The 25,021-nt window shown below is 34.8% G+C and overlaps 2 protein-coding genes across 2 annotated transcripts; both read left to right on the top strand.

Moving 5' to 3' along the window:
• The first annotated feature begins 9,621 nt into the window (after positions 1–9,621).
• LOC128228143 (guanylate-binding protein 1-like) lies at positions 9,622–12,580 on the top strand. The gene is made up of 5 exons (XM_052939289.1): positions 9,622–9,699; positions 10,793–10,902; positions 11,064–11,464; positions 11,891–12,171; positions 12,353–12,580. Exons 1-5 carry the CDS (start codon positions 9,622–9,624, stop codon positions 12,578–12,580), a joined length of 1,098 nt encoding a protein of 365 aa, XP_052795249.1.
• Positions 12,581–12,789: 209 nt separating this feature from the next.
• LOC128214563 (uncharacterized) lies at positions 12,790–14,061 on the top strand. Its single transcript, XM_052921137.1, has 2 exons — positions 12,790–12,867; positions 13,125–14,061. The coding sequence occupies exons 1-2, from the start codon at positions 12,810–12,812 to the stop codon at positions 13,577–13,579; spliced, it is 513 nt and encodes a 170-aa protein (XP_052777097.1). The 5' UTR covers positions 12,790–12,809; the 3' UTR covers positions 13,580–14,061.
• Positions 14,062–25,021: the final 10,960 nt, after the last annotated feature.

Here is a 25,021-nt window from a genome sequence, read left to right as displayed (position 1 = left end):
TTAATCATGCAGTTTCGAATACACAAGAAGGATACATTATATTAAACAATGTTCTTAAAAAGGCATTATTCGTTAAATACCATTCTAAAAATGTTTAGGCTCCATAGGTCCAGCCACGGCTTTATCTGCTTTGAGCTTTTAAATCGTACAATAATTTCAATGTCTCTTATTAAGGAAGTAAATATATAGTCCGTTATAGCATCCAGATTCGTATAAGATCTGCCATTGTTGTGTTGCTGGATTTCAGCGTGGAACAGCTTGAGAACAAACGTTTGAAATGGTCATACCACATCTCTTATGCAACAGCGAAATTTCTACAGTACAAATCGTCCGGTAGTTATCATATTTCTGCCCTAGACACTCGCGATTTATTTATCTTTAGCTGGTGTATACGTGTTCGTGTTGGCATCGTTTTCGCCTGCCTAAAAGTTAATATTAATTTTAATTTAGTTGACCTTCGTCGTATTCTTGGCTATTGAACACTCGTTATAACACCAAGTTTTCGTTCGTTTTTAAATCCATCGCAAAATTTTAAAATCATAAATTGAACTTCCTGTAAAATAGTATCAAAATCTGAATTATCATCTGGCAACAAGTTTTCCAACTCGTTATACCACACTAACTAATATTAGCATAAAGAATGTCTCCATACGTTTGCTCGTTGTTGTCATTTAAACAATAAATATATTTTGGATATGCATTGACTTTGAATTATCTTTACGTTCATACATTATATCTCTTGAATATATCATATTTATCAATATTAGCATGTGGCAGCTCTCTTCTAATTGAAGAACCCTGAATTGCTCTGCAGTTGACAAATTTAGTAATCAACAACACTACATCGATTCCTATTAACACACGTAAAGTCAGGGCATACTTATTGTCCGATCACCATTGATAAACGTGTTGAACATAACGATAATAATTCTTCCCCCCCCCCTCCCCATTTAATGAACATTTTAAACATTCTTGATATTCCTAGCTCTTCAGCATATCATTGAGCTGTGATACATTATCTATGAACAAGACATTTTCACCCTCAGTACTAGCGTTACGGTCACCAGTTATTATTAAATTATAACTCAGTTTTACAATAAGCTGTTCAAGTTTTTGTAAATACGATCAACTTTTTGTGATAAAAGTTTTCACACAAAAAGACTCACGCCACCAAAATTCCTTCCACCGAAATTGGACAACTTTGCATTGCTACATACTAAGTCATGATTTTACCTGTGTTGCGTGCTTGAACTGCTGTTAACATCCCAAGTTTCTACAAAACCATTTAAATCATTCTTGAAATAGGTAATTTTTCATGTTTATGATTTTTTGGTTTTGTGTTCTATGTCTTTGGCGTTTACCCAATGCAATTAAACCGGGTTTATGTTTAAACGTTTTGCTACTGAGCTTATTTTTGTAGTTTTTCACGTAAGTATTGATATAAAATCAATATAATCTGGAACAGGGACTTTTGATCTTAGACCTCCGATATTCCAAGTAAAAAAAGTTAGTATGTTTTTGTGTCACTTTCATGTCTAGGGTTTTGGCCACAATCTTTAATGTCATCGTTTGCAGCACTAGCAGTTGCGAAGCCGAGCGTCACAACATCCACCTCTCTCTCTTTGTTCAGCTCTTTTGTTTATCTCCGATCATTGTCGATATCCTCTTTGGAACATACGACCATTCACATTGCTTTGGTTTTCGTTTTTCTTCTACCCGACCAGCCCTACTTCTTTGAAAAAAAACAACTAGGCATAGCTTGATAATTTATTTTTATCGATGCCTTTGTGAAAAAGAGAGATTATCAAAATTGCGTATACCTTTAGCTCTCAGACTTAAAGGGTATAAAAATAGTTTAAATTTATTGGTGGCATTCTTGAATTCTAATGATCTTTCTAGACTTTTAATTATGTGTTTCACCGATGCTTTTCGCTGATTTTATATAAGCTTCAGAGAGGGTATCATCTTTGTTGTATGCTTTGAGTAGTTTAGTAATAATAAAGTTCGGCGTATGGCAGTTTTTAGTCATTTTCAGGACCCCCGAATACCCGCATAGAACATTTTAATCGGTCCACATTAATCCTATTCAAATGTTTCTCTAATTTATCAAGCCTCTCTCGATTTTTCTCATCGTCCATAGACAATAATCCCACATCATTCTGGAGAACAAATGTATGATATCTCATAGCCGAGATGATATTTTCATCAACAAAGTTTAACTTTTCGTTAACGTCTGCCTGTAAAAGCTCAACTTTCACAACTTTTGTTTTGACGTCATTACATTTAGTTATACATGTATTTAATAAAAGATATGGATCTCCTATACATGATTTCGTTTTTTTAGGAATGTTTAAACATTTTATTCCATATTGAATCCTTTATTTAATTTGCTTTTCTAAAAAGGCTCAGAGAGTTGTTAAAGTAAACTAGGAGCTAAAGAGTATATACTCTTACATAATTACATGTCTGTGTATTCAAATCAGGTGAACAAAGTCTGCGTAATTGCTGCTATGGACGAGTTGACGGACACGGGCCGTCCTTCGGGGCAATCTTCCCACGCTCAACTGACTTCCAGCACGCATATTAAACATTCGACTTTGTCAATATCATTTGCTTTCTACATTGCACCAGATGGGACCTATGTTCTTTGTTTACACCTACGTAATACGTCACACTTCAATGCGCAATGCTTTCATTGAGCAGCAGTTCTGTGAAGTATGACGATCGATGCGTCCAAAACGTTTCTGTGTTTGTATGTATTTCCAAATGATTTTTTTTAACCTTTTTTACATTTTCAATCCCCTAAAAATGCATTCATCGCAATACCAAAGGGCAGCAAATACGAAAGTTAATTCTAGTTGATTTTCATTTTTTACCAAGACGTTTTGGGTTTAAGTAGTTTTCCCGGTTATGCATCTCAAAACACCTTTTAATATTATTTTCATCTTTGATATAGAAATTGCTGAAAAAAGCGGTCATATAATAAAAAGTATGTTCGTGTTAGGTGGGTACAAACCAACGCCGGGAAAGTCAAGATAAATAACTAGACGTTATCAACACCTGGACTTTAAATGAATATTAGAGAAAATATCAACATTTGCTGAAGGGCTCCAGCTCTTAGTATTTTAGATTTAACACTCCTAACGATTTTCAACAATTTGTTTCGTTACACCAAAGAAGTGCAGTTCACATAAACATGAGCAAGTATCTATCAGCGATTATTCCCTAAAAAGCAATGATAATTTTTACTTCGAAAATAATTGGATCACATTTATTTTAAAACGGAAACTTTAATTCTTTATTGTGAAATTTCATTTGAAAATGTTCAACAGTTCTCTATTTTTCTCTCCAGTCTATGCTGAAAAGTGTTCGGTTACTGTTTGCAAAGCGCTATGCTCCGCACACATATCTACCTCATAAGCATATAGTGAGTCAGTCATCCAGTTTGAAATTTCTTTGGTATATTTTAACTTAAGCATCGTGTTGACCTCCGGAATTTATCAGACATTATGTAAGACTCTACCATAGTCATGTACTCACTTTTATTTTCATCTCTAATTATTTAATCTGAAATATCATACGGAGCTTTAAACATATGTTTAAGTATGAACAGAAAAGTTCGGGTATTCGGGCTTTGGAACCACACCTTTCCCATTCAGCGCACCTTCCTTATTGACGATGCCCAGATCGTTGTAATCTAGCTTGTGGATAACGCTCTTACAGAGTTTGGGCACGCGGAGCGAGCCACAACTCTTCATGTGGACAACTGAGGAAGTAATTCACTTATTCTGAGCAAAAATGCAATTATGTAGCGTAATGTTATTTACAGTCAACGGAAAAGATGCAAACGCATCAAGTCACGGCTATTAGTTGAACTTATTGGAACCATTAAAGAAAGCATTATTGAAACCATTCACGAAATCATACAACAAGGGGTTGTGTACGAATGACATTTCTTATAGTTCTTTGCCTTCATATTTTTTGCAGACAATTTGTGATAAATATTTCATTCATAATCATTATCTTACTTGGTAAATACTCGTTTTGCTATGGACTCTAAAGGATTTGGACTTGTTATCAGTTGCATTGAAAAATGATAATGTATTAAATACCATAAATTATAATGACACTGTAATCTGACGGTAATCGCGAGTTGAAATAGATTAAAGAGATGTGCATGCAGCATGGATACCATTTCAAAACTGTCCTTTAAATAATTACTGGTAAGTACACTTTTTTCAATATTGTACTGATTTAATAAATGAGATGATGTTACTTTACAGTTTAATTAACTGACAAAGTTTTTGCCGGTGTTGTTATAATGAATGCTCCTTTGCAGAAATTGTTTTGAGTGAACAAACTATTAAGCTTGAATTTGTAAAGCAAGCTTTTTTACTATGACATATATGTATCCGCGTTGCAATTAGCAGATGAGGAGGCAGTGCACGTTTAGCTCAGAATATTATTCCTCCAAATAACGCATATGTGGCGTGTTATGATAGCTCAATAATGCATGTAGCTTCACACGACACTTTTTACAATGTTATATGTATAAGGTACTCATCTAGTAATGCCACTTTAATCGAATCACAACTAATACGTATGTATGCGTATAACCTTTAAAAGAATGGTCTTTACGATGTGTCCAAAGAAATGTGTGTATTTAGTGTATTTAGCACACGTTATGAAGATGAATGCCTCATAATTGGTTCTTGCAACATTTAGTTTAAATTACGTTCGTCAAAAATAGTAAACATGTAGTTTTTTATCATATAAACAGACTACGTGAAAACTGAGCTATATCTAGAGTCCTTTCATACCATGTATTGTATTTATTGATATTAATATATAACTAAATTTCAAACATTTGTTTAAGGTAAAAACTGCTCATCATGGATTTTAAACAGAAGCGAGAGATGTTCGAGAAGATAAGAGGGTAATGTTAACGTTTTTTATTTTGATATAATATTTAACTACTGATTTGATGGTATTTTATTGCATTTGTATTTCATTGTTCTAGTGGGGTTTTTGTGTTGTGAGATTTTATGGTCGTATTGCTGTGTCGATTAATGTTGTACAAGGGTGGGGTATGCAACTAAATTAGCTTCAATTCCCAGTAAATTATTGTGCAGTTTTCAGAGATCGTGATAATGCGGTTACCCCAATGAATTACCAATACCGATATCTTGGTATATGTGTGAATTCAAGTTAGATGTGGAGTTAACGATTACAATGAATACACACTTATTTTTTTCTGAGTGACTTTAAAAATGTTAACCATGGATTTGATTTGAAAATAGATGAGACTTATTTTGGATGTCAAAACTCGACTGACGTTACGTAAATATCATAATCGTTGAGCTTTTAGCTACTCGTATCAGTAGAATCTAAACTTCAATTGGCATAGAGTGGATCTCCAAACATTTGAATAAACGTTAATACATGCTTTTGTTTCATCATATCTCTAAGATACCATTTCAGTCAAGGACTGGGTCTTGTTTGCATGAGGCACTGCAAAAGCATATTTGATTAGAGAGAGGATTTTTTTTATTCAAGCGCAGGCATATTTTACCACTTAACATACGAATATACTTTTTACATATCTAATTTAATGTACGAATAAAAACCAACAACTATGTTTTGGACACGCTAATTCATTTTCAATTTTATTCACACTGAGTAATACGATATTAATTTACTTTCTGGATACCGCACTCACATTAAATGACAATTAACCAAACCTTTGCAGTGGTTTTGGGAGGAGAAAAATGTGTCCAATCATACGGTGGGTTGCATTTAACGAAATATTACTTTTGTGCTCGGTGTATCCCTTTTACTTTCCATATGTGTCATAAATATAGAAATAAAGGCTGAATGCAAGGAAGTCAGAGTTTACACGAGATATTCAAAAGAAGAAAAATATGTGTGGGTTCCAATAGTTTGCATAAGACCAAAAAATTGCCTCAATGTTTTTTAGGGTTATATTTTTTTAAAATATGTAGGTCGCGATCTTATTTCCCTTTTTTATATATTTCATTGTACTTAGAAACTCATTTCAAGATGAATGAACACATTCATAGGGTCGAACTGCGTTAGTTAAGTGTTACTTTTACTTTTGAAGCATTTGGAATTTAAATAAAATTTAACAAAATTTAGCTTTAATTAACATGTCCAAGAAATATATGCTATATTAAGATCTAGAAATGTCAATTAATGATGTTTTGGCCGTAGGGTTTGTAAATTGACAGTGTGATTGAATAGAGTTAGTTCACACTGTGGTCAATGCAGTAGGAATAGCAGCATCATGTGCCACTTTTGGCCGCAGAAGTTTCAAAAGTTGACAGCATGACGAGATGGTCACACACCATCGTCAAACGCTTTGGGCACTATATTAAATAAACTGTGCCGATTTAAGTATGGCAATTGGACTAAACTTTTAAATACCTACTAAAGGTAATTTTGACTTACGGAACACTGCCGTATAACATTGATTTGTACTTGTATCAGACTGTGTTATTACTTCCTTTACAAAATGATGTAAACTGTATGTGATAAAGGAATAAGAGACTTTAACCCGAAATATAATTAAAACAAACTCTGTAATGACATCTTAAGTTATAAATATTAACAACAAGTTATAAACAGACAAAAATAAAACTGTAAATTCCTATTGAATGTTGTTGTCAAAAGAGAAAACGGTTAAACCTTCAAGAACTTGGGTTTTAATAGAAACGTTATAACTGAGGTTAAAAGCCATCGGGCATCAGCAGAAATGAAGAATAAATTATAATTTAAATAAAAACAGCTTCACAAAGTAAACTCGAAAGTTAGAAATGTGATCCAAGATAAAAAATAAAACAAATACCTGAAAATAAATGTATATCGTTTTATTTGCGGAACTATTGGATTGCTAGACGAGTTGAACCACTGAAATATCGACCTACATCATTTTAGAAATATTTCAACAGTGCAGCAAAAGTTGTCAAGATTTAAATGAAAATGTGCTACAATCTTCAACACAAGTATCTGACTGCAGATAACGCTATTGTAGTAAAATGTCTACTGCAACCAACTATGTTTCTTTATTTGTTAACGAAACAAGTATACTGTACTAAACCGGTTGTGTTGTTTGACCAGCTAGGAATGATAGTAAACATTATATGCAAACAGATTGATCATCGGAAGCAAAAAGGTCTAAATAATGTTTTGATGATACTTTCAAATATTTCCCTAGTTACCATTTGTGTTTAAATATAGAAATTCTTGTTAAGATAATACAAGATGAAGTGGGTTGTTACAAATTAATACGGTGGTGAATGAAAACCTATTCATTATTATTTTGGCCTAATATGTTTTTTGTTAATTTGCACGTCATTTTGCAAGTACCGATGCTTATGGATACATGTACTCGTACACTGCTTTAGTTTATAGCTACTCCAACATATCCATGTATTAATTTTAATCATCGATGATAGTGTTAATCTTTATTTTCGGTTTCGAACAAAGCAATCTATTACTGACATTCAGTGTTGAGTACTGGAAGATTGCGATTTCCTAAGTGTAAAGCTCTGCAAAAACGAACTTTTGTCATAAAAAGCATAACAATTTATGTTCGATTCAATAATTGTGATGTTTTTATAACAGTGCAAATCCTATATTTCATCTTACATTTTAGCCAAGCGTCGGTACCCCAGCAAGAGGCACTTGGTAATATAAAAGTATGTTGCTTGGAAAAAATGAGCATTGAACTATGCATACAACCGTAATGTTACAACAATACTTGTGTTATTCACTTGTCATTGCTCTGTGAATGAAACGAATTGCAACAACAATTACAACTGTATCAAACTGTTTTTGATGATAAATATGCCAGTTCTACTTTTGGCCGAAATATGTTTTAAAAGTGACCGACATGTGTATTTCAATTCTTTTACGAAGTCGCTTTCAATCTTTTCTTATTTCAGTGCCAACGTTGTTAATGAAAATCTTGCAGACAAGTAAGTTGTTGACAAAGAAACATAACTCGGTGATTTTCGAGAAAATACTTTTGTTTCCACTTTACCGAACTTACCTGAAGGTTCGATAAGTAATATTTTAAGCTATATTGCAATGAAGTGATAAGTGACTAGGCTTTCTAGTTAAAATGACTTGTACGGTAATGCTTTCCTAATGTAACACATATTGATTTGATGCAAGCTTCTCATTTAACGATAGAAACACGTACCTTATCCAAATATGCATTACAATATGCCAACATCGAAAAGTTATTCTAGGTACAAACTCTCATTGTTCGAGAGACCATTACCACTTATCGTCAAAACCGATGCTGGTGAAGGACACACACTGTCTTACAACCATGATACCCTTGAGGAACTTAGCCAAATTGAGGAGCCATTATGTGTCATAGCTGTAGCTGGATGTCTGAGGACTGGCAAATCGTACCTTCTTAGTCGCCTTGTACAGAAGTGTGGCCGTAAGCTCAAATTACTAAGTGATAGAAACTAACATATTATTAGTAATGCAGGCGTCTTAAAGTGTCGTGGTATGTTCCGTACCTGTCTAGTTCGACAATGTGGTGATAGTTTATTTTCCTTTTACTCTAGGTCATACTTAATAGTGTCTAAAATGCCAAAATATTGTTTCTATTGTTGTCTTAAAGCGGTGCGGTGAATCCTTATAACCAAGCTATCTAATTCGGATGTTAACTCAGTCTATTTAAATAAAACAATCGGATTGCAATTAACTTACAGACGTCAAACAGTGGCATAATTCATATGTTACTGGTGCATAAAAAAGAGAACTCGTACGTTTATTATTTTATTTAACATAACTGTACGGAATTTTGCCTGTGCCATTGAACATAGCTTCGATATTTATGGGAAAAGCTACAGAATCAAGCTCAGTAGCAAAACGTTTAAACATAAACCCGGTATAATGGCACTGGGTAAACGCCAAAGACATAGAACATAAAATCACAAACAGGAAACATGGAAGAACAGCACTAAACTCCAAACCAAAATTTTAGTTTAGATAATATTTTGAATGTTATAATTTTTTAAGCGAGTGACATGCATTATCACATCAAACGCTGTAAAATTTTATTATCTTTTCTTCTGGAGATATTGAACTTCAGGTATGCTAGATATTGAATAATGGAGGATACCAGTTTGTATTTACTATCTCGGCATTGTGAAAAATAAACGATCGCGTCTGCGGGCGGTTAATTTGGAAATAACAAATTTTGAAAAGATCGAATTTTTTTTGTATATAAGTTGGTTAAACGTACCAGATGAAAACCCTATGATTCCTTAAGACTAACCAAAACCGAAAACGCACAACTATGCGATTACATCCGAGAAGATTTGGAAATAGCGACAAGGCTTACCCTGTGCCCACCGGATGTAAAGTTGCGACGGGCATCAGTTAATAAATGAGAGGGAAAAACTGTATAATTTATTATAAGAGTATATTCAATAATTGTTTTGTTTAAATGATGTTTAATGTAATCGGGTATTTTTTATATTGTTGATCTTATGGTTTAGATGAAAAATTGTTATAGTTTCAGGAAAGAGTTTCACTGTCGGGCACTCGTTAAACGCACATACGCAAGGAATATGGATCATGTGCAGACCTCATCCGACTCAAGAAGGGAAGGTCATTGTTTTTCTCGATACGGAAGGAATCGATGATCCGGAGAAGGTTTGCCTGAAAAATCAAAAAGCATAAATGTGTTATAAAACATTAAGCCTAAAACTTAAAAGTCAATAATATAATTGTTGTTAAGTTCTGTGCATTTTTAACTACATGTGACATTCTTTGATTGTCAGAGGATATTTAAATGCATCATAAGAAGCAATGATTTTGACTGAGGTTAAAAACAGGCTCTTGTTTTCCGGCAACTGCCTTTTGTCCACATACAGTAAAACTGCGGTCGTTCGAACAAGCGGTCGTTCGAGAACCGGCTTTTTCTCGAGGTCGGAGCTTGGTCTCGAACATTTTGCCTTCTGTTTTCATATAAAATATACCAACGCTGCATCGAAACCTAATTATGTCGAGGAGTCGAGCAATATCCTCGGTCCCAAGTACACAAATCATGCACAAAACCTTATGGCTCCCTCGAGGTCATAATTTCACACTTTTTCCCGAAAGCGTGTTCTAAAATAAACAAACAATTGCTAGGTATCAACATTTTCGCAAGTTGTAGAAATTGTCTGCTGAAATGCAATTAATAAGGTGTGAAAAACAGTTTAACACTGTTAACGCATGACCGATATTAGTTGAAGATAATTATGAGAAGTAAATGACGAGAAGTTTGTGAGAAATGTAAATGAATAATTAAAATATGAATAAACCCTACCATATCGATCCAACATCGGAATCTCTGAAAATAATTCCTTTTTGTCACTTTGCTTTGCAATACGGCCAGTTTGTAAAAACATTCCATTTATTGATATTTTTTTACATTTCATATTTAGTATATATATAGTAAAAGACAGCCTTTGAACATATGAGCGATTTCCACAACGTAACGTATAATTGGTGTATTGGTAAACAGACTACTTCATACTTAAAATACACTGAAATATATTTCATAACAGACTGGCGAATTGAAAATCGGGTCGTTCGAAACATCGGTTCCCTCGAGGTTTAGGCTCGATCCCCTGCGACCTCGAGCGATCGCAGTTTTTCTGTATGTTACTTTGACGCAATTATTTGCAATCAAAAGCTCCTATATGCCTACTTCGCGATTGCATCCATTGTTTTTCATACAATTTGCGCAATGTGATTACAGGTTAAAATTCAAGAAGACACTTGGATATTCCTTATTGCAACGTTGATTTGCAATGTCCTTGTCTACAATACAAAAGGCGTCTTTGATGCATCACACATCAGCAAATTTCAGTAAGAAATTTCGATTTCACATTCCGTTACGTTTGTTCTCAAGTTAAGTTGTATTTTATGTTGGTCAGATGCAAATAAGGACTTAGTTAATGACGCCTTATAATTAAATATAATAAACAACTAGATTGTAAAAAGTACAATATTGGCTGTGTCTTTTTCAGATTTCTTAAAGTGGTTCAATCTAACGTGACGGTTGCAAGTGGAGCAGATGAGGACGACAGTTTTCTTGACTTCTTTTTTCCACATTTCGTTCTCGTTTTACGAGATTTAGGAGTCACGGATACATCTTCGGACGATTTACTTGAAAAACGCTTAGCGTACAAGCCTGGGAAATCGGATAGCGTGAAGGAGTACAACGAACCCAGGCGACTTATCCGAAGGTATTTCAAGAAACGAACGTACTTTCAAATCCCCATCCCATGCGTGAGGCCAGAACAATTGGGTTCAATGCCGGATTCTAAGATTGAGCCAGACTTTTTGCAACGGGTAAACGACTTGCACCAATACCTTTGTGAATGTAGCCCGAAGAAACTCAAATCAGGAACGCCGGTAAACGGAAGAAGTATGTAACAAATCAATTACAAATGAAATATACATTACTGTCTTTAAAGGGACCAAGATATTGTTTCATTGAATATCTTATGCTAGTCGTCAGTTGGAAAAGACTTATTTTATATACTAGAGTGGATTAAAGGCGTCATAATTTCTTCATAAAGATAAATTCTTTTTACATAAATTACTGAAAGTCTTAAAAACATCCGTTTTCCGAAAAAATGACGAAGTATAATTTATAAATTTTAGGAAATGGAATGCAGAGTTACCATTCTTGTAATCTAGAATATATTTATATTGTTGATGATTATACGAATAAGCCCTCTGGGCGAACTAGTTTAACACTTATATAACATAACCAAATACTAAGATGCAATAAACCATTAATATTTTAAAATAATCAATACAATTGTATTGAAATGTTGGATTATTCTAGTGCTGAGAACGATGATAATAAGCTACATGAATTCCGTGAAGGAAAATATGCCACCGTGTTTAACCGATGCTACGACACTGATGGCTGCAGAAGAAAATCGGTTTGCAGTAAGGAAAGCGTCAGAATGCTACCAAGAAGAAATGAAGAAGAGGATTAACAAACACATGCCAAATGATAAAGGGCTTGAAATGTATCATAATGATTGTATGGACGTCGCTGTCAACAAATTAAGAGAATTAGTTGTATTAGATGATGGAGATATATTTCACAGAAAAGCTGCAGTAAGTCAAAATTTGTTTGAGTACCTAATAAATAAATATACGGCATCAGATCTAGAAGTTACATTCTAACAATGCAGTGAGAGTAAATTTGTTTGGTTAAATTTGGCAGACATTTATGGTAGAACAATATGTCTTTTGGCTAATGCTGTATGTTAAATCTAACGAATTCATATTCTTTCAGCAATGTTTCGAAAATCATTTAAAACGATTCAAGTCAATCGTAGAGAGAGACTCCCTTGACAGATGCAGAAAATCACTAGACCAGCTCGACAAAAAGATTCAACGGAAAATTAGAGAGAACAAGTATGCACATTCGCATGGTTACAGCGAATATATAGCAGACATCAACACGCTTACTGATGAATTCAAGAAGCAAGAACGTTACCTTGGATCGATAGTAAATGGATAACATGATCCTAATTGAAAACATCTCAAGCGGAATCGAACTATTTCATATGGAGTATGACCTGTTTTGTAATATATGTGGTGTTCGTCTCCTCTTTTAAGATATGTTCAAAATGTGCAAATCTATCTTATAGCTTTTTTATTATCTTTACGAAATTTAATTGAATTATACGATGGCTTTTTACGTTATGACACCGTTCAAATTACAGACCAGAGCTGCCTTGCAGGAATATATGGATGCAAAGGTCGAAGAAGAGCAACTTGTTTACGAAATGGTTAAGGACAAAATTGGTACTATATTATAATCTAAAATACTAGAGCAAAAGCTATAAAAATATTTTATTCAGAATAAGTACCAATGTCATTTAAAGGAACAAACAGAAACACTCCTTAATTATTAGTGATTCGTGCCATTTGTTATTAACTCGAAGCTAGGGAGTATGCGACAATTGATACTGCATTTGATGAACGATATCTTAGTTATAATACCTCAGCGCTTTGGTATTTGAAACGGCGGTCGTTTAAATACAAAACTGTATTTTCTCCAGATAATGCTGAAGATGAACGTCAGTTACATCGCCTTTCAAGTGGATCAATCCCGATTCCAAAGACATTTGCAGATATTACAGAAGGGGAACAGCCAGCTGAACAGAAGGCTCGAGAATCTATTAAAAGGTTAGAAATTGATGGGCTTATGAGTATTGGATCACAATACTTTCAGAACCTGCATCTAAAATTACAAGAAATAGAGCAGGCTAAAGCCGAGTTGTCTGAAGACAACACATACTACAAGCAACTTGTAGCAGAGTACGACATTTGGAAGAGTATTTATAAACAGGCGAAAATCCCGAACGATCGGAACATATCGAAGCCGATCCCAAAGCCAAAGCCGGTCTTTCAAAACAACACTGATGGGAAAAAACGATTGGGAAGCAACTCTGATGTTAAGGAAGCAAGTCAGAAGAATCTTTTTTTCGAAAACTCCAAATGTCTTATACTTTAAGAATAAAACACACTCAGATAAATGTCATAATGAAAGGCCCAAACAATCTAAATCTGTTTCAAAAACATTGTTTGATCCGGATTTCTACGGAACTGAAAAATGTATTTATACAAAAAGAGAATACATGAGTACTAATATGCATATTAGAATGTTGAGTTTTATTCTTTAAGTAAGAGACAAAGAATGCAACTACGGTTAGATGTTTAACTTTTCGGTGTGTGTTAATTCATATGGTGTTTTTCTTATCCGTTCATAAGTATTATCAGCTAATGTTAACCCAATAATTGAATTGAAGTTGTGCGTGATTCCGGTTGTTGTTCAACTTCAGTGCTTTTTGGCAACAGTGTGTGCAATTTATTCAGAAAATCTGTATGTGCTTTTGTAGAAAAACAGTAAAATGATGCGAAAAAAAACGTAGGTGCATAACAGTATGTACGTGTTGTAGTATATTGTTATTTGCTTTATTGTGCTAAATGGTAGGTAAAAACATGTAAAAGCATGTTCTTTAGCTAAAGGTTATATATGCTAAATAGTTTGTTCTTGCGTAACAAAGCATTTTATGAGCAAAATCGTATGTTTTTGTCTTCAAATGACATGTGCTTTTCGTAACAAAACGGTACGGCATATTGATATTGTACAGGCCTGTCGAATGGCTCATTCTTTTGACATTTATTAATTTTTTTATATTGTGTTCAGAATAATTGTATTCAGTTATATAACAGTAAACAGGATTATAAAATATCATTCTTTGTGTTGTTGATAGCCAAGAAAATGGCATGAAAGCTTATGTAATTTTTGAACATGACATAAATAAAAAAAATCTACATTCCTCCAAACGGTACTTTCGAAAACAAATGTGAAACATAGGATAAAGGAAATTTGATTCCATACGTATATTAAAACATGTCTGTGTTTGGTTTCCTATTATTGTTCTTTTTATAAATGTACATACGGCTCACCAAATTGGTAACATGCATAAATCATTAATTGGATATTTTTGAATGAAACAATTACTACAAAAAACAACATATTTGATATATTAACAGCAACACAACACAGAAGTTAAATTACACACCTAAAGTTCTTACCTGGTGAGGTGTGGTAGGTATAGATGACCGATTGGAAAATATCTTTCCACTGTAACGGTCATACGAATTATCGTAAGACATGTCCGAATCAAATTCAAAATTTGGTTAATCACTGTCATTCACGATGAAATTCTGCACTTCTTGCCCAGTGTATATACATTTATTTTATCTGGGCCTAATTAAAACCAACGCATTTGTCCAAAATTTAATCTTTAATGGTGGTAGAATTGTCATTTGTTCACGTATTTTTCAAGGACCAGGAAGTGAAATAATTGTTTTAGCCGGTGTTTAGTCTCGATCATCTAGACGCTTGCAACCGCGTCTATATCGTTCATTGCGATATGTGTTGACGTCATTAACTCTAATCAGAGCAGCTGAATAATTGAGACTAGTATTTTTACAATTGTTACGATCGAAAAACGCGGTTATGTACGAGGGAAAAGGCTACATTCCACTAAACATATAGCGCTCGTAAAAGAATAACTTATTTTCTTAGATATTGCAGCGCAAGTGAATATACATAAATATTGTTTTTGTTTTTCTGAAGAAATAGGTGCGGGAAATCCGATGTACAAGTTATTAATTTGGTGAGGCCTATCATACATGAAAGGAATACAGCATTTTTGCAAACTGGGCTTTAATATTTTATATTATCGTTCGATAATAGATTAAGAATATGACTTGTGTAAGTAAAAATTAATGTAATAGTAACACTACTGATCTTTTTCATCGATATGTATATTTTGGTTAAGAAAATATGAAAACATTGAAAAAGTAGTCTATATGCTACAAGTCATATACTTAAACAAAAACTGCCAATGATTTGTATTGATTTTTTTCAAACGTTTAATTGCAAGGTGTCCAAGAATCTCCTTTAAGCTTAACATTTCTGAAAAATATTTCTAACATTGTGCCTCTTAAGAGAGTTGACATTAGTTTCTTTAGCTACTGGTCCGTTCCTGGAAGGGGGTACGTAGCTTTAAGGACAGGACAAAGTTTGCGAACCTGTGGTTGTCGTGACAGTAAGATTCTGGCTGCGTGAACTTGTGAGTGTTGGTAACTTAGCATCGTTACGATGATACCCTGAATAAAGCCATCTTTTGTTGGAGTGAAATTGATATGCTGTCGTTGAATCATATTAGCAGGCGCATTATTTGACAGGGCCAGCTCGCCTAGTCTAAACAGACCAAAAGAAACGTAATAATTAACCTTTAAAGTCATATGCAATATGCTGCACAAAATATAAAACATATCGTTTGATTTGATAGTCACACTCATTTTTACTAGCATTTTATTTAAAGTTAATGTATTGACCAGCTAGCTTTTCGAGAAATGTTTATTTCAGAAAGCGTTCTACTCAATAAAACAGAACATCAAGCCCCATTTGAACATAAATACATATTTTGCCAAGGGATATGTTTCAAGTATTCACATGTGAGTTTACAAGTATGCATTGATGATGTAATGCACCTTTTAAAATAACAAAGTATCAAATCATTGAACAAATGATAACATGAGTATGTTAATGATGGCATCCAACATTTAAAGCAAACATTCAGAACGTACTTTATGCGTCATTATATCGTAATATTACTGCTAGCGATGCGATCATGATCAAAAACAAAGGAACTCTTCCATTGCATATGTAAATTTAGTTTGTATCGCCTGCCAAAGATCTTTAGGTATGATTAACTGTCATGAATGTTGACTGATATGGCCCATCTGAAATTTGAATATCCTTCCATTACATCTTTCCGGAAGTCTGTCAACTACTTTTAAATTGCTATCCTTTATCAAAACATGATTCCAACCATTGCAGGTGTTCATCACATCGCACAACGGAAGCTCAATGTGGTATCTAAGGGATTTCTTCCAAAGGAAATTGGAAATTAAAAGTGTAAAATTGTGAACATTGTGTGTACTCTTTTAATATTTGGATTACCATGAAAAATAACTTGGACAGATCAAATTCACATTCTACTTACATAACTGTCATTACAACTTCACAACCAGTATCATCATCCTTTATTCTTGTTAAAACCATGGATTTAGGATGGCGTTCAAAATAAAGCTTTATGCTTTATGTTAAATTACAAATATAGTCATTAAAGTAAATACTGATATGAAACGAGGGGGAATACTGTTGACGGGGAAAAGCCTGACAGGTATTTTCATTAATGAGATATATGATATGTGGTATATAGCACCCTGTTTTATGTCATTAATAGGGGGCTTGGACTTACTTTTGAATATAGTCTTATTATATTACATTTGACAGGCTGTTCAGCGGGATTTTTATCATTGCGCTGATGTCTTACGAGTTTTTAATAAACATTGGTAAGAGAAGTACAAGGCATTGGGTATTAGCAACATGGGTTAGGGAATGCATTATTTCTTGATTTAGGACAAAAATTAATTGATAAACTATTATGAGCATTTAACTTGAATACGCCGTTGACATTCTGTTAGAAGAATCACAAAACCATGCAAAACACTGACCGTCGTCTTTGATGCACACATAGAAACCTTATTTCTGCCTTAGCAACCGCACACGATGTTAAAATAATACTTGAATCGGCTTTTATAGTTTAGGCATGGCTATTAACCCGCAGTTCAGTAACGCCTAAGGATGAATTGTATCAATAAAGGGCATAATTACTCAACTCAAAACGTTCGATTAAACGTTGGGAACGTGCGTTGACAGTGCTGCACCTAACTTCGGAATTTACCGAGTAGTCACCATCAAATCAAGACTGCTGCCCCAAGCGTATATGAACTGCAAAACTTGTAGAAAAGGGTATAATATTAAACATAAGGACATTTTTGCCACTGGAGATACTGATATTGGCATTTGTATAGAATAACAGAATAAAACATAGGATTGATTTGTTAACAGACATTCCATATAAGCAGAGTCACTGCCGCATTCCACCATCTATGATTGAAGAGGTTCGAAACCATATTGACCAGCTATTAGCAACCGTTGTCATACGACCATCGAAATCTGCATACACATCGATTGTGGTTCTTGTCCGTAAGAGGAACGGAAATTTACGTCTCTGTGTTGATTACAGGCAGTTTAACAGTATTACAATCAAAAACATGAATTGCCCAGCTACCTACCAGAGAATAATGCAGTAAATATTAGGAGATCTGAACATTCGCATTTGTCTAATGTACTTGGACGATGGAGCAAGAATGAAATTAGCCCCTGAGAAATGTCATTTTTTAACAAGGTGTCAATTTTCTAGGCCATAGTGTTAGTGGTAATGGAGTAGAAACAGATCCTGCAACGATAGAAAAAAGTTAAAGGTTGGCCAAACCCATCTAATTCTAATGAATTTCGCTCATTTATAGCTTTCGCTGGATACTACTGTCGTTTTATAAATCATTTCAGCGACATAGTTCGGCCATTAAATGAGCTTCTTCCTCCAACTACAACTAAGAAGGGGTCAAAGACAACAAAACCAGAGTGGAAGTGGACAGACAATGAACAGGATGTGTTCGAACATTTGAAGGAATTGATATCTTCTCCACCAATACTGGCATACCCGAATTTTCACCAGCCGTTCGAACTTCAAACATATGCGTCTGAAGGAGCATTAGGTGTAGTGCTGTACCAAGTGCAAGACTGCCAAAACGGGTAATTTCCTATGCCAATTGGGTCATAAACATATCCGAGCGGAACAATAGCGCCTTCAAATTGGATATCTTGGCTCTTAACTGGGCGGTGACTGAGAAGTTTAGTGACTACCTCGCCACGTCCAACTTCACTGTCTTGACAGATAATAACCCTCTTACTTAAGTGTTAACTACTGCCAAGCTTTACATAAAGTATAGAGCTGGTTTGAGGAACCAAGATGCAGATGGAATGAGCCGATATCCTTATGAGAACATCACAGATACAGACAACACAGAAACGGTAAAGATCAGTGATCCAACTGTTAAGTCTATATGTAATATGATTTCAGTACCTTTTTGTTGACACTCTTTTAATGAGAATGAACATTCTAGAGGCAACTGAAGACCTGCAAACCACTTGCACAGAACGATATGTATGAAAACAGGAGAGCCCAACGCAGTGATTCTCTCATTGAAAAATGGAGAATAGCCGTTATTAACAAGAGGTTGCCAAGAAATCTTTTGCATGGAAATGATCTGAATATGAAGAAACAATTAAGGAACTTAAGTATCAAAAGAGGTATTCTGTTCAGGAATGTTCATGACAATGATGACAATGACACCGAACAACTTGTGATTCCTGAGTCATTCAGACATTAGATGCTGACGGGCATTCATGATCTATCTGGTCGTCCAGGGAAAGAGAGAACAATGCGCCTGCTGAGGGAAAGTTCTACTGGCCTGGAATGACATCAGATGTGAAAGACTTGATAGGTAAGTGCAATAGATGCATTGGAAGGCAGGGGAAGATTGACCGTGCACCGCTCGTGAATGTAAATACATCATATCTACTTGAACTTCTTTATATTGATTGCCTGTCTCTAGAGCCATGCAAGAGTAACATCAGCAGCATTTTGATAGTCACTGATCAGTATACAAAGTTTGACAAAGCTATCCCCACCAGGAACCAAACCGCAAAAACTACAGCGGAAGCACTCTATAATGAGTTCTTGGTCAATTTCGGGATTCCTACGAGGCTACATTCGGACCAGGGGGCCAACTTTGAAAGCCAGATTATTTCGGAACTGTGCCGCATTACAGGTATGAAGAAAAGCCATACCACACTTTACCACCAACAAGGAAATACAGGGCCAGAACGCTTTAATCGAACACGTCTGGGAATGCATAGAACCCTTGGAGAAGATCAAAAGGCTGATTGGAAACGACATATCAGAAGTCTAGTGTATGCTTATAATTGTACACCGCATGAAGCAACCCGGGTGTCCCATATGAGTTGCTCTCCGTAAGAAGGCCTATGTTAACAATCGAAGTAGTGTTTGAGCAGGCAAAAGAAGAGCCAGTCAGTAAAACTACAGATAAATACATGGAAGATCTCCAAGAAAGGAACGTGAACATAAACGAGATTGTGAACCATCAGAAAAGTCGAAAATGAAACAAAAAAAATCCTACGACCGCAAGACAAAACCTGTAAGGATTGATGTTGGGGACAGAATATTTGTAAAGTAGATGGCTTTTGATGGTAAACATAAGATCGCCGACCGTTTCGAAAAAGAACTTTATACAGTACTTGACCAACCAAGAAGGGACATTCCAGTTGTAAAGGTAAGAGCTGAGGGCTCTGAGCGTGAGAGGACACTTCATCGGAACCATTTACTCTTGATTGAGAATCATGAGAATGACAGTGTGTTGAATGAAGTTTTTACAGAGCAGGAAGTTGAAGTAAGGGATTCATCAGGAAGGAAAGAACTAGTGAGTGAATTGACTGAAGGTGATAGTGAGACTGACGAAGAAGGTGGCGGATATACAGGACCTGTATGCCACCATGGGGACGCCCATAAACCGGACAGTAACGTCAGCCATAAGAATGACAGCTTAACTACGGGAAGTGATGAAGTTTTAGATCATGTAAGTATCATTAGTAAAGTTGAGGATGTTAATGTAAACCCTCTAATGACTCCCATTTTCAGATGATACACATACAAGCGGAATAGAAGTCCCTGAAATTCCAGTTATTCAAGGGGAAAATCCAGAATGTGATCCAAACATATGATCCTGCAGAGGTCCTACCGACAGTAGACGAACATGAAGATCAGTTAGCTGCCGAAGCTATTGGAGGAAGAGATGCTGTAGGTTGACCCTTTGCAGACAGACTAAGACCAATACCTCAACCACGACGTTCAGAACGCGTTCGCAAGCTGCCAACAAGATTTGACGAGTTCCACATGTATAGCAACCAACCAGTCGACCACAGATTGCAGATTGGACACACTTATGCAGTCTGGCATTCTAAACGATGTGGATAGTGAACTAGCGTATCAACTAATTGGTTCAATTATGAATAAATAATGCTGCACTTTTTATTGTTTTAGTTTGATCTGTGTAATCATTGTTTTTTATGCATTTGAATAGTGTTTTGTTAAAACTATGTTGGCATAGTTTTGTCACAGGGCGGGGGGACTAAGGACTGTTTTAAATTGTTGATTTTGTTGTTGAAAAACATTTTATTTCACAAATCGCTAATGAATTGCTTGTGTATATAGTTAAAGAACTTTTGAAGTCACTTGATAGAGCTGTCACAACTAGATAGCTATATACTGTTAAAAGTTTATCATATGTCGGTAAAATAGTGCTCGTATTATGTAGAATTACATGTTTACTATGCATATTAGTATACGTCAGTATAAGCAGATTGTCAGACCAGATACTGGACTACTCTTTGTTTTGTTTTTAAGTGACGTAATGACAGACGTCATTTCTCATAGCGGGGGAGTATGTGACCGGACCGATATTTGTATATCGCCGTTTTGTCTTCATTATATACGGAACATCTTGTTTTTTTTCATTATCGGTTTGGCATGTTTTCGAAAAGACAATTTCATAGGTCAGCATATATGTTTCAGCGATTTTGATTGGTTCAGGCATGGTTTGATTCAGTCAGTCACGAAGTATAGAAAATACTGCTTTGATAGAAACTGTTTTTACAGAGTTGTTCGCTTTTGCACAATGTTTTGCAGGTATGCATTCTTGGTTTAATCATGGAATTGATTGTTTTCTCGTAGTGATCTCACTTGAGTCGTTTGTATAACGCCATTTAATTATTCTTTTTTAATTATGTTTGTCCGGGATAAAGAGTTGTCCGTAAAGCAGTATACAAACCTCTTATATTAACCTATTTTTCAGAAGGTTCACTACTTTTATATGTGTACACAAATCATTCTGTTCACTTACCTTTTAGAACGTAGCTTAACAAGCACCGGGAGCGTGAGATGTCAAGGGTTGTTTTCAGTACCACATATTGGTAAGTTTCATGTGTCATTGTCATGTTTCTGTATATGGCCAAATGTTGTATTTGACATAATCGTGAATGTCATTGTATGTGATACAATCTCGTTTGTTTATCTGTTCAAGCTTAGCTTGTGCATTCAATTATATGTATATATGTCCTGAAATATTGTTTATGGACAATATTAAGCTGCTAGCCTATGATAGTTATAATAGCGATTATTGATATATTGAACATGCTTTTTAACAGTGTTTTATATCTTCATATTTTGTAACTTACGTGTATATTATGAATTATATATTTCCAGATTACATCTCTACATTGTTTGAGTCTTGTTCCTCGTGTTCCAGTACACTACCGTACCACTATATTTCCATATCAGTATCCAAACTGCAAAATGTTATCGTTCGCGTTGGAATCGAGGAAAATGGGTACACCGATGACATCCCGGGAGAATACTTCTTCCCCCGAGGAATCGTGTACCGGCAATGGAGGCCAGCCATCCGGAACCAGAAGAAGATCGAAGACCGCTACTCCGGAGTCACTCGAACAGCTGGAAAGTTGCGACATAATATGTAGACACGTGTGGAATAAGTAAGCATTGGCTTTATAGACAAACTTTCCATTATCTGAACATGATAAATAGCCATTATACTAACATTGCCATAAGTGAATCTAAGTAGATATTCCGAGTAAGATTAAAGTTGGTAAAGGTGGCTTATGCATAGTTTGGCATTAAATAGACGATTATGTATGAGTACGTTACAGGGAAATATTGTATTATTGGGAGACCTAAATACTCAACTACCAAGAAGGAACTTTGACCTAAAATTTATGCTTGACGTACGAAACGATATTTTCTGAATAATTAGTTAACTATGACTTAATACCTATTAACTCATTGCCATTATGTCTAGGTGCAGAATATTCAAATATAACGTATACATCAAAACGTGAAACATTGTTAGAATACAAATTTATTGCACAAGACTAAATCCCCAATGTATTTGCATGTACAGTTGTTGATGACAATGCTTTAAACGTCTCGTTTAATAGACCTATAATTTGCACTAAACGATATTGTACCCAAGTGAATGTTAACGATACAAGTAATAATGGATGCAGGTTCATAAACTGGGAGGAAATTAAAAACGTCATGTTGATCGGTTCACTCGATTTTTGGAAAATAATATATCTTTAAAAAGGTTATTAAATTAAAATGTTTCAAATACACGTGACGTAGGTGTTTTGAACGATAGTATTGTTGATGTTATTCAGACTGCCAATTCCACTATTACACCAACGCCAACATTTATAAACATATAAAGCCTTATTGGAATAAAAGATTGAGAGATATGCACAAGGTGAATAAAATACTTAGAAATGAATGGATAGGAAAGGGACAGGAATGAGGTCATAACTGCGAAAGTTACTGCAAATACAACACTGCAAAGTGTAAATTTCGAGCAGAACACCGTTAATATGTGTAAGATTATAACAAAACTTGAAATTGAGCTAAATGAAATTGATAATGATGCATTTTGGAAATTAATTAACAGACAAAAGAAAAAATGACGGAAAAAAACATTTGAAATGCTTTTTGGTGGAATAGAATGCAAAAGCCCTGAATATATTAACAATTGTTAAACTTCATATTAATCGATATTGTCATGTGGCAGCTCTCCTCTAATTGAAGAACCCTGAATTGCTCCACATTTGACAAGACAGAGTAATTAACAACAAATGTCAAGTCAGGGTTCACGTATTGACCATTCACAATTGACAATCAATATGTTTGACATTACGATACTAGCTATCGACCAATGTTATGAACAGTCTTAATGTCAAACATTATGTTCCGCACACATATCTACCTCATTAGCATATAGTGAGTCAGTTTGGAATTTCATTGGGTTTTTCAAAACATTTATGTTTTACTTAAACATCGTTTGCACCTCAGGATTTTTTCAAACATTTTATCAGACTCTATCATAGTTATATACTCACTTTTATTTTTGTCTTTAATTATTTAATCCTAAGTGTCACTAGGGCTTGAAACATATGTAAATGTATTTACAGAAAAGTTCATTTGATTCGGTATCGGGGCGACAACCTTGCCTTTCAGTACACCTTCAAGATTGTCGAAGCCGACATCATATTAAAGGATGAAGCTGGCATACACGGGCTAGTTGCAGTATCCAGGAACTGAATTTCATCTATTATTTTCCAATTCTGGTTCTGAATAACTTTCTTATTTAGAGCGCAGACGCATTTAGATTTCGTTATGTATATTTTATTGACAGTTTACGGAAAAGATGCAAACACGTCAAGTATTGCTCATTAGTTGTATTAATTAAAACCATTGAAGAAATCAATATTGAGACTTTTAACGCAATCAAGGGTTCGTTTATCAATAAAGTTTATTATGTTACTTTGCCTTCATAGTTTTGGCAGACAATTTGTGGCAAATATTTCATTCATAATCATTATTTTATATCGTTAAAATTCGCTTTGTAATGGAAAGTAAAGGGTCTCGACTTGTTATCAGTTGTATTGAAAAATGATAAGGAATGGAATAAATGACAGCATAATTTATAATAACATTGTTTTCTGACGGAAATCAGACTCGCCAATTTAAATAGATTGAAAGAGATCTGCATGCAGCGTGGATATTATATAAAAACTGTTCTTTAAATAAATTCAGGTAAGCTTATGTTCAATAAGTATTGTCTTACTGTTTGAATAAATGACATGGTGTAAGTTTGCAGTTTCAATGACTGACAATTAAATATTTTTGCCAGTGATAATTTATGCAACTTCGCAGTGTTTTGAGCAAACAAATTTTAAAGCTTGAATCTAAAGCAAGCGTTCTTGTTTGTTGTTTTTTTACTTTGGCACATACGTATCTGCGTTTAAATTAGCATATGATTAGGAGGTGCACTTTTAGCCAAATAATTATCTTATTTCTCCAAATTACGCATACAGGGCATACAAGGAAAGCTCAATAATGCACGCTATGGTTACACGACACTTTATACAATGTATTATGTATCAAATTCGCATTAGTAAATGCCACTTTAATCAAATGAAAACAAATGTTTATGTTCGCGTATAACCCTTAAAAGAATGGTCTTTACGATGTGCCCAAAGACAAATGTGTGTGGGGGGACGTGTGCGTGCGAGCGTGCGTACGTGCTGTGCGTGCGTGCGTGCGTGTGTTTGCTTTGTTTAAGTAAGGAAGCGTTATGAAAATTGCTGCCTCATGATATTTATATGAAAAGCTACAGAAAAAAGCTCAGTAGCCATCAGTTTAAACATAAAGCCCGTTTAATGGCACAGGGTAAACGCCAAAGACATATTACTCAAAAACAAAAATAATCACAAACAAGGAACAGGGAACAACATCACAAAACCCCACAAACAACACAG

Source organism: Mya arenaria, chromosome 1 (assembly GCF_026914265.1).
Source record: "Mya arenaria isolate MELC-2E11 chromosome 1, ASM2691426v1".
Lineage (NCBI taxonomy): Eukaryota > Metazoa > Mollusca > Bivalvia > Myida > Myidae > Mya > Mya arenaria.
Note: the sequence above shows the minus strand (reverse complement) of the source record. Positions and strands in the feature narration are given on the sequence as shown.

Excerpts from the sequence above, each read along its gene's own strand:
- LOC128214563 (XM_052921137.1), top strand. The coding sequence starts at position 12,810 with ATGGATGCAAAGGTCGAAGAAGAGCAACTTGTTTACGAAATGGTTAAG. Across the intron at positions 12,868-13,124 it reads AATGGTTAAGGACAAAATTG|ATAATGCTGAAGATGAACGT; the intron begins GTACTATATTAT and ends TATTTTCTCCAG.
- LOC128228143 (XM_052939289.1), top strand. The coding sequence starts at position 9,622 with ATGTGCAGACCTCATCCGACTCAAGAAGGGAAGGTCATTGTTTTTCTC. Across the intron at positions 11,465-11,890 it reads AACGCCGGTAAACGGAAGAA|TGCTGAGAACGATGATAATA; the intron begins GTATGTAACAAA and ends GGATTATTCTAG. Across the intron at positions 12,172-12,352 it reads TATTTCACAGAAAAGCTGCA|CAATGTTTCGAAAATCATTT; the intron begins GTAAGTCAAAAT and ends ATATTCTTTCAG.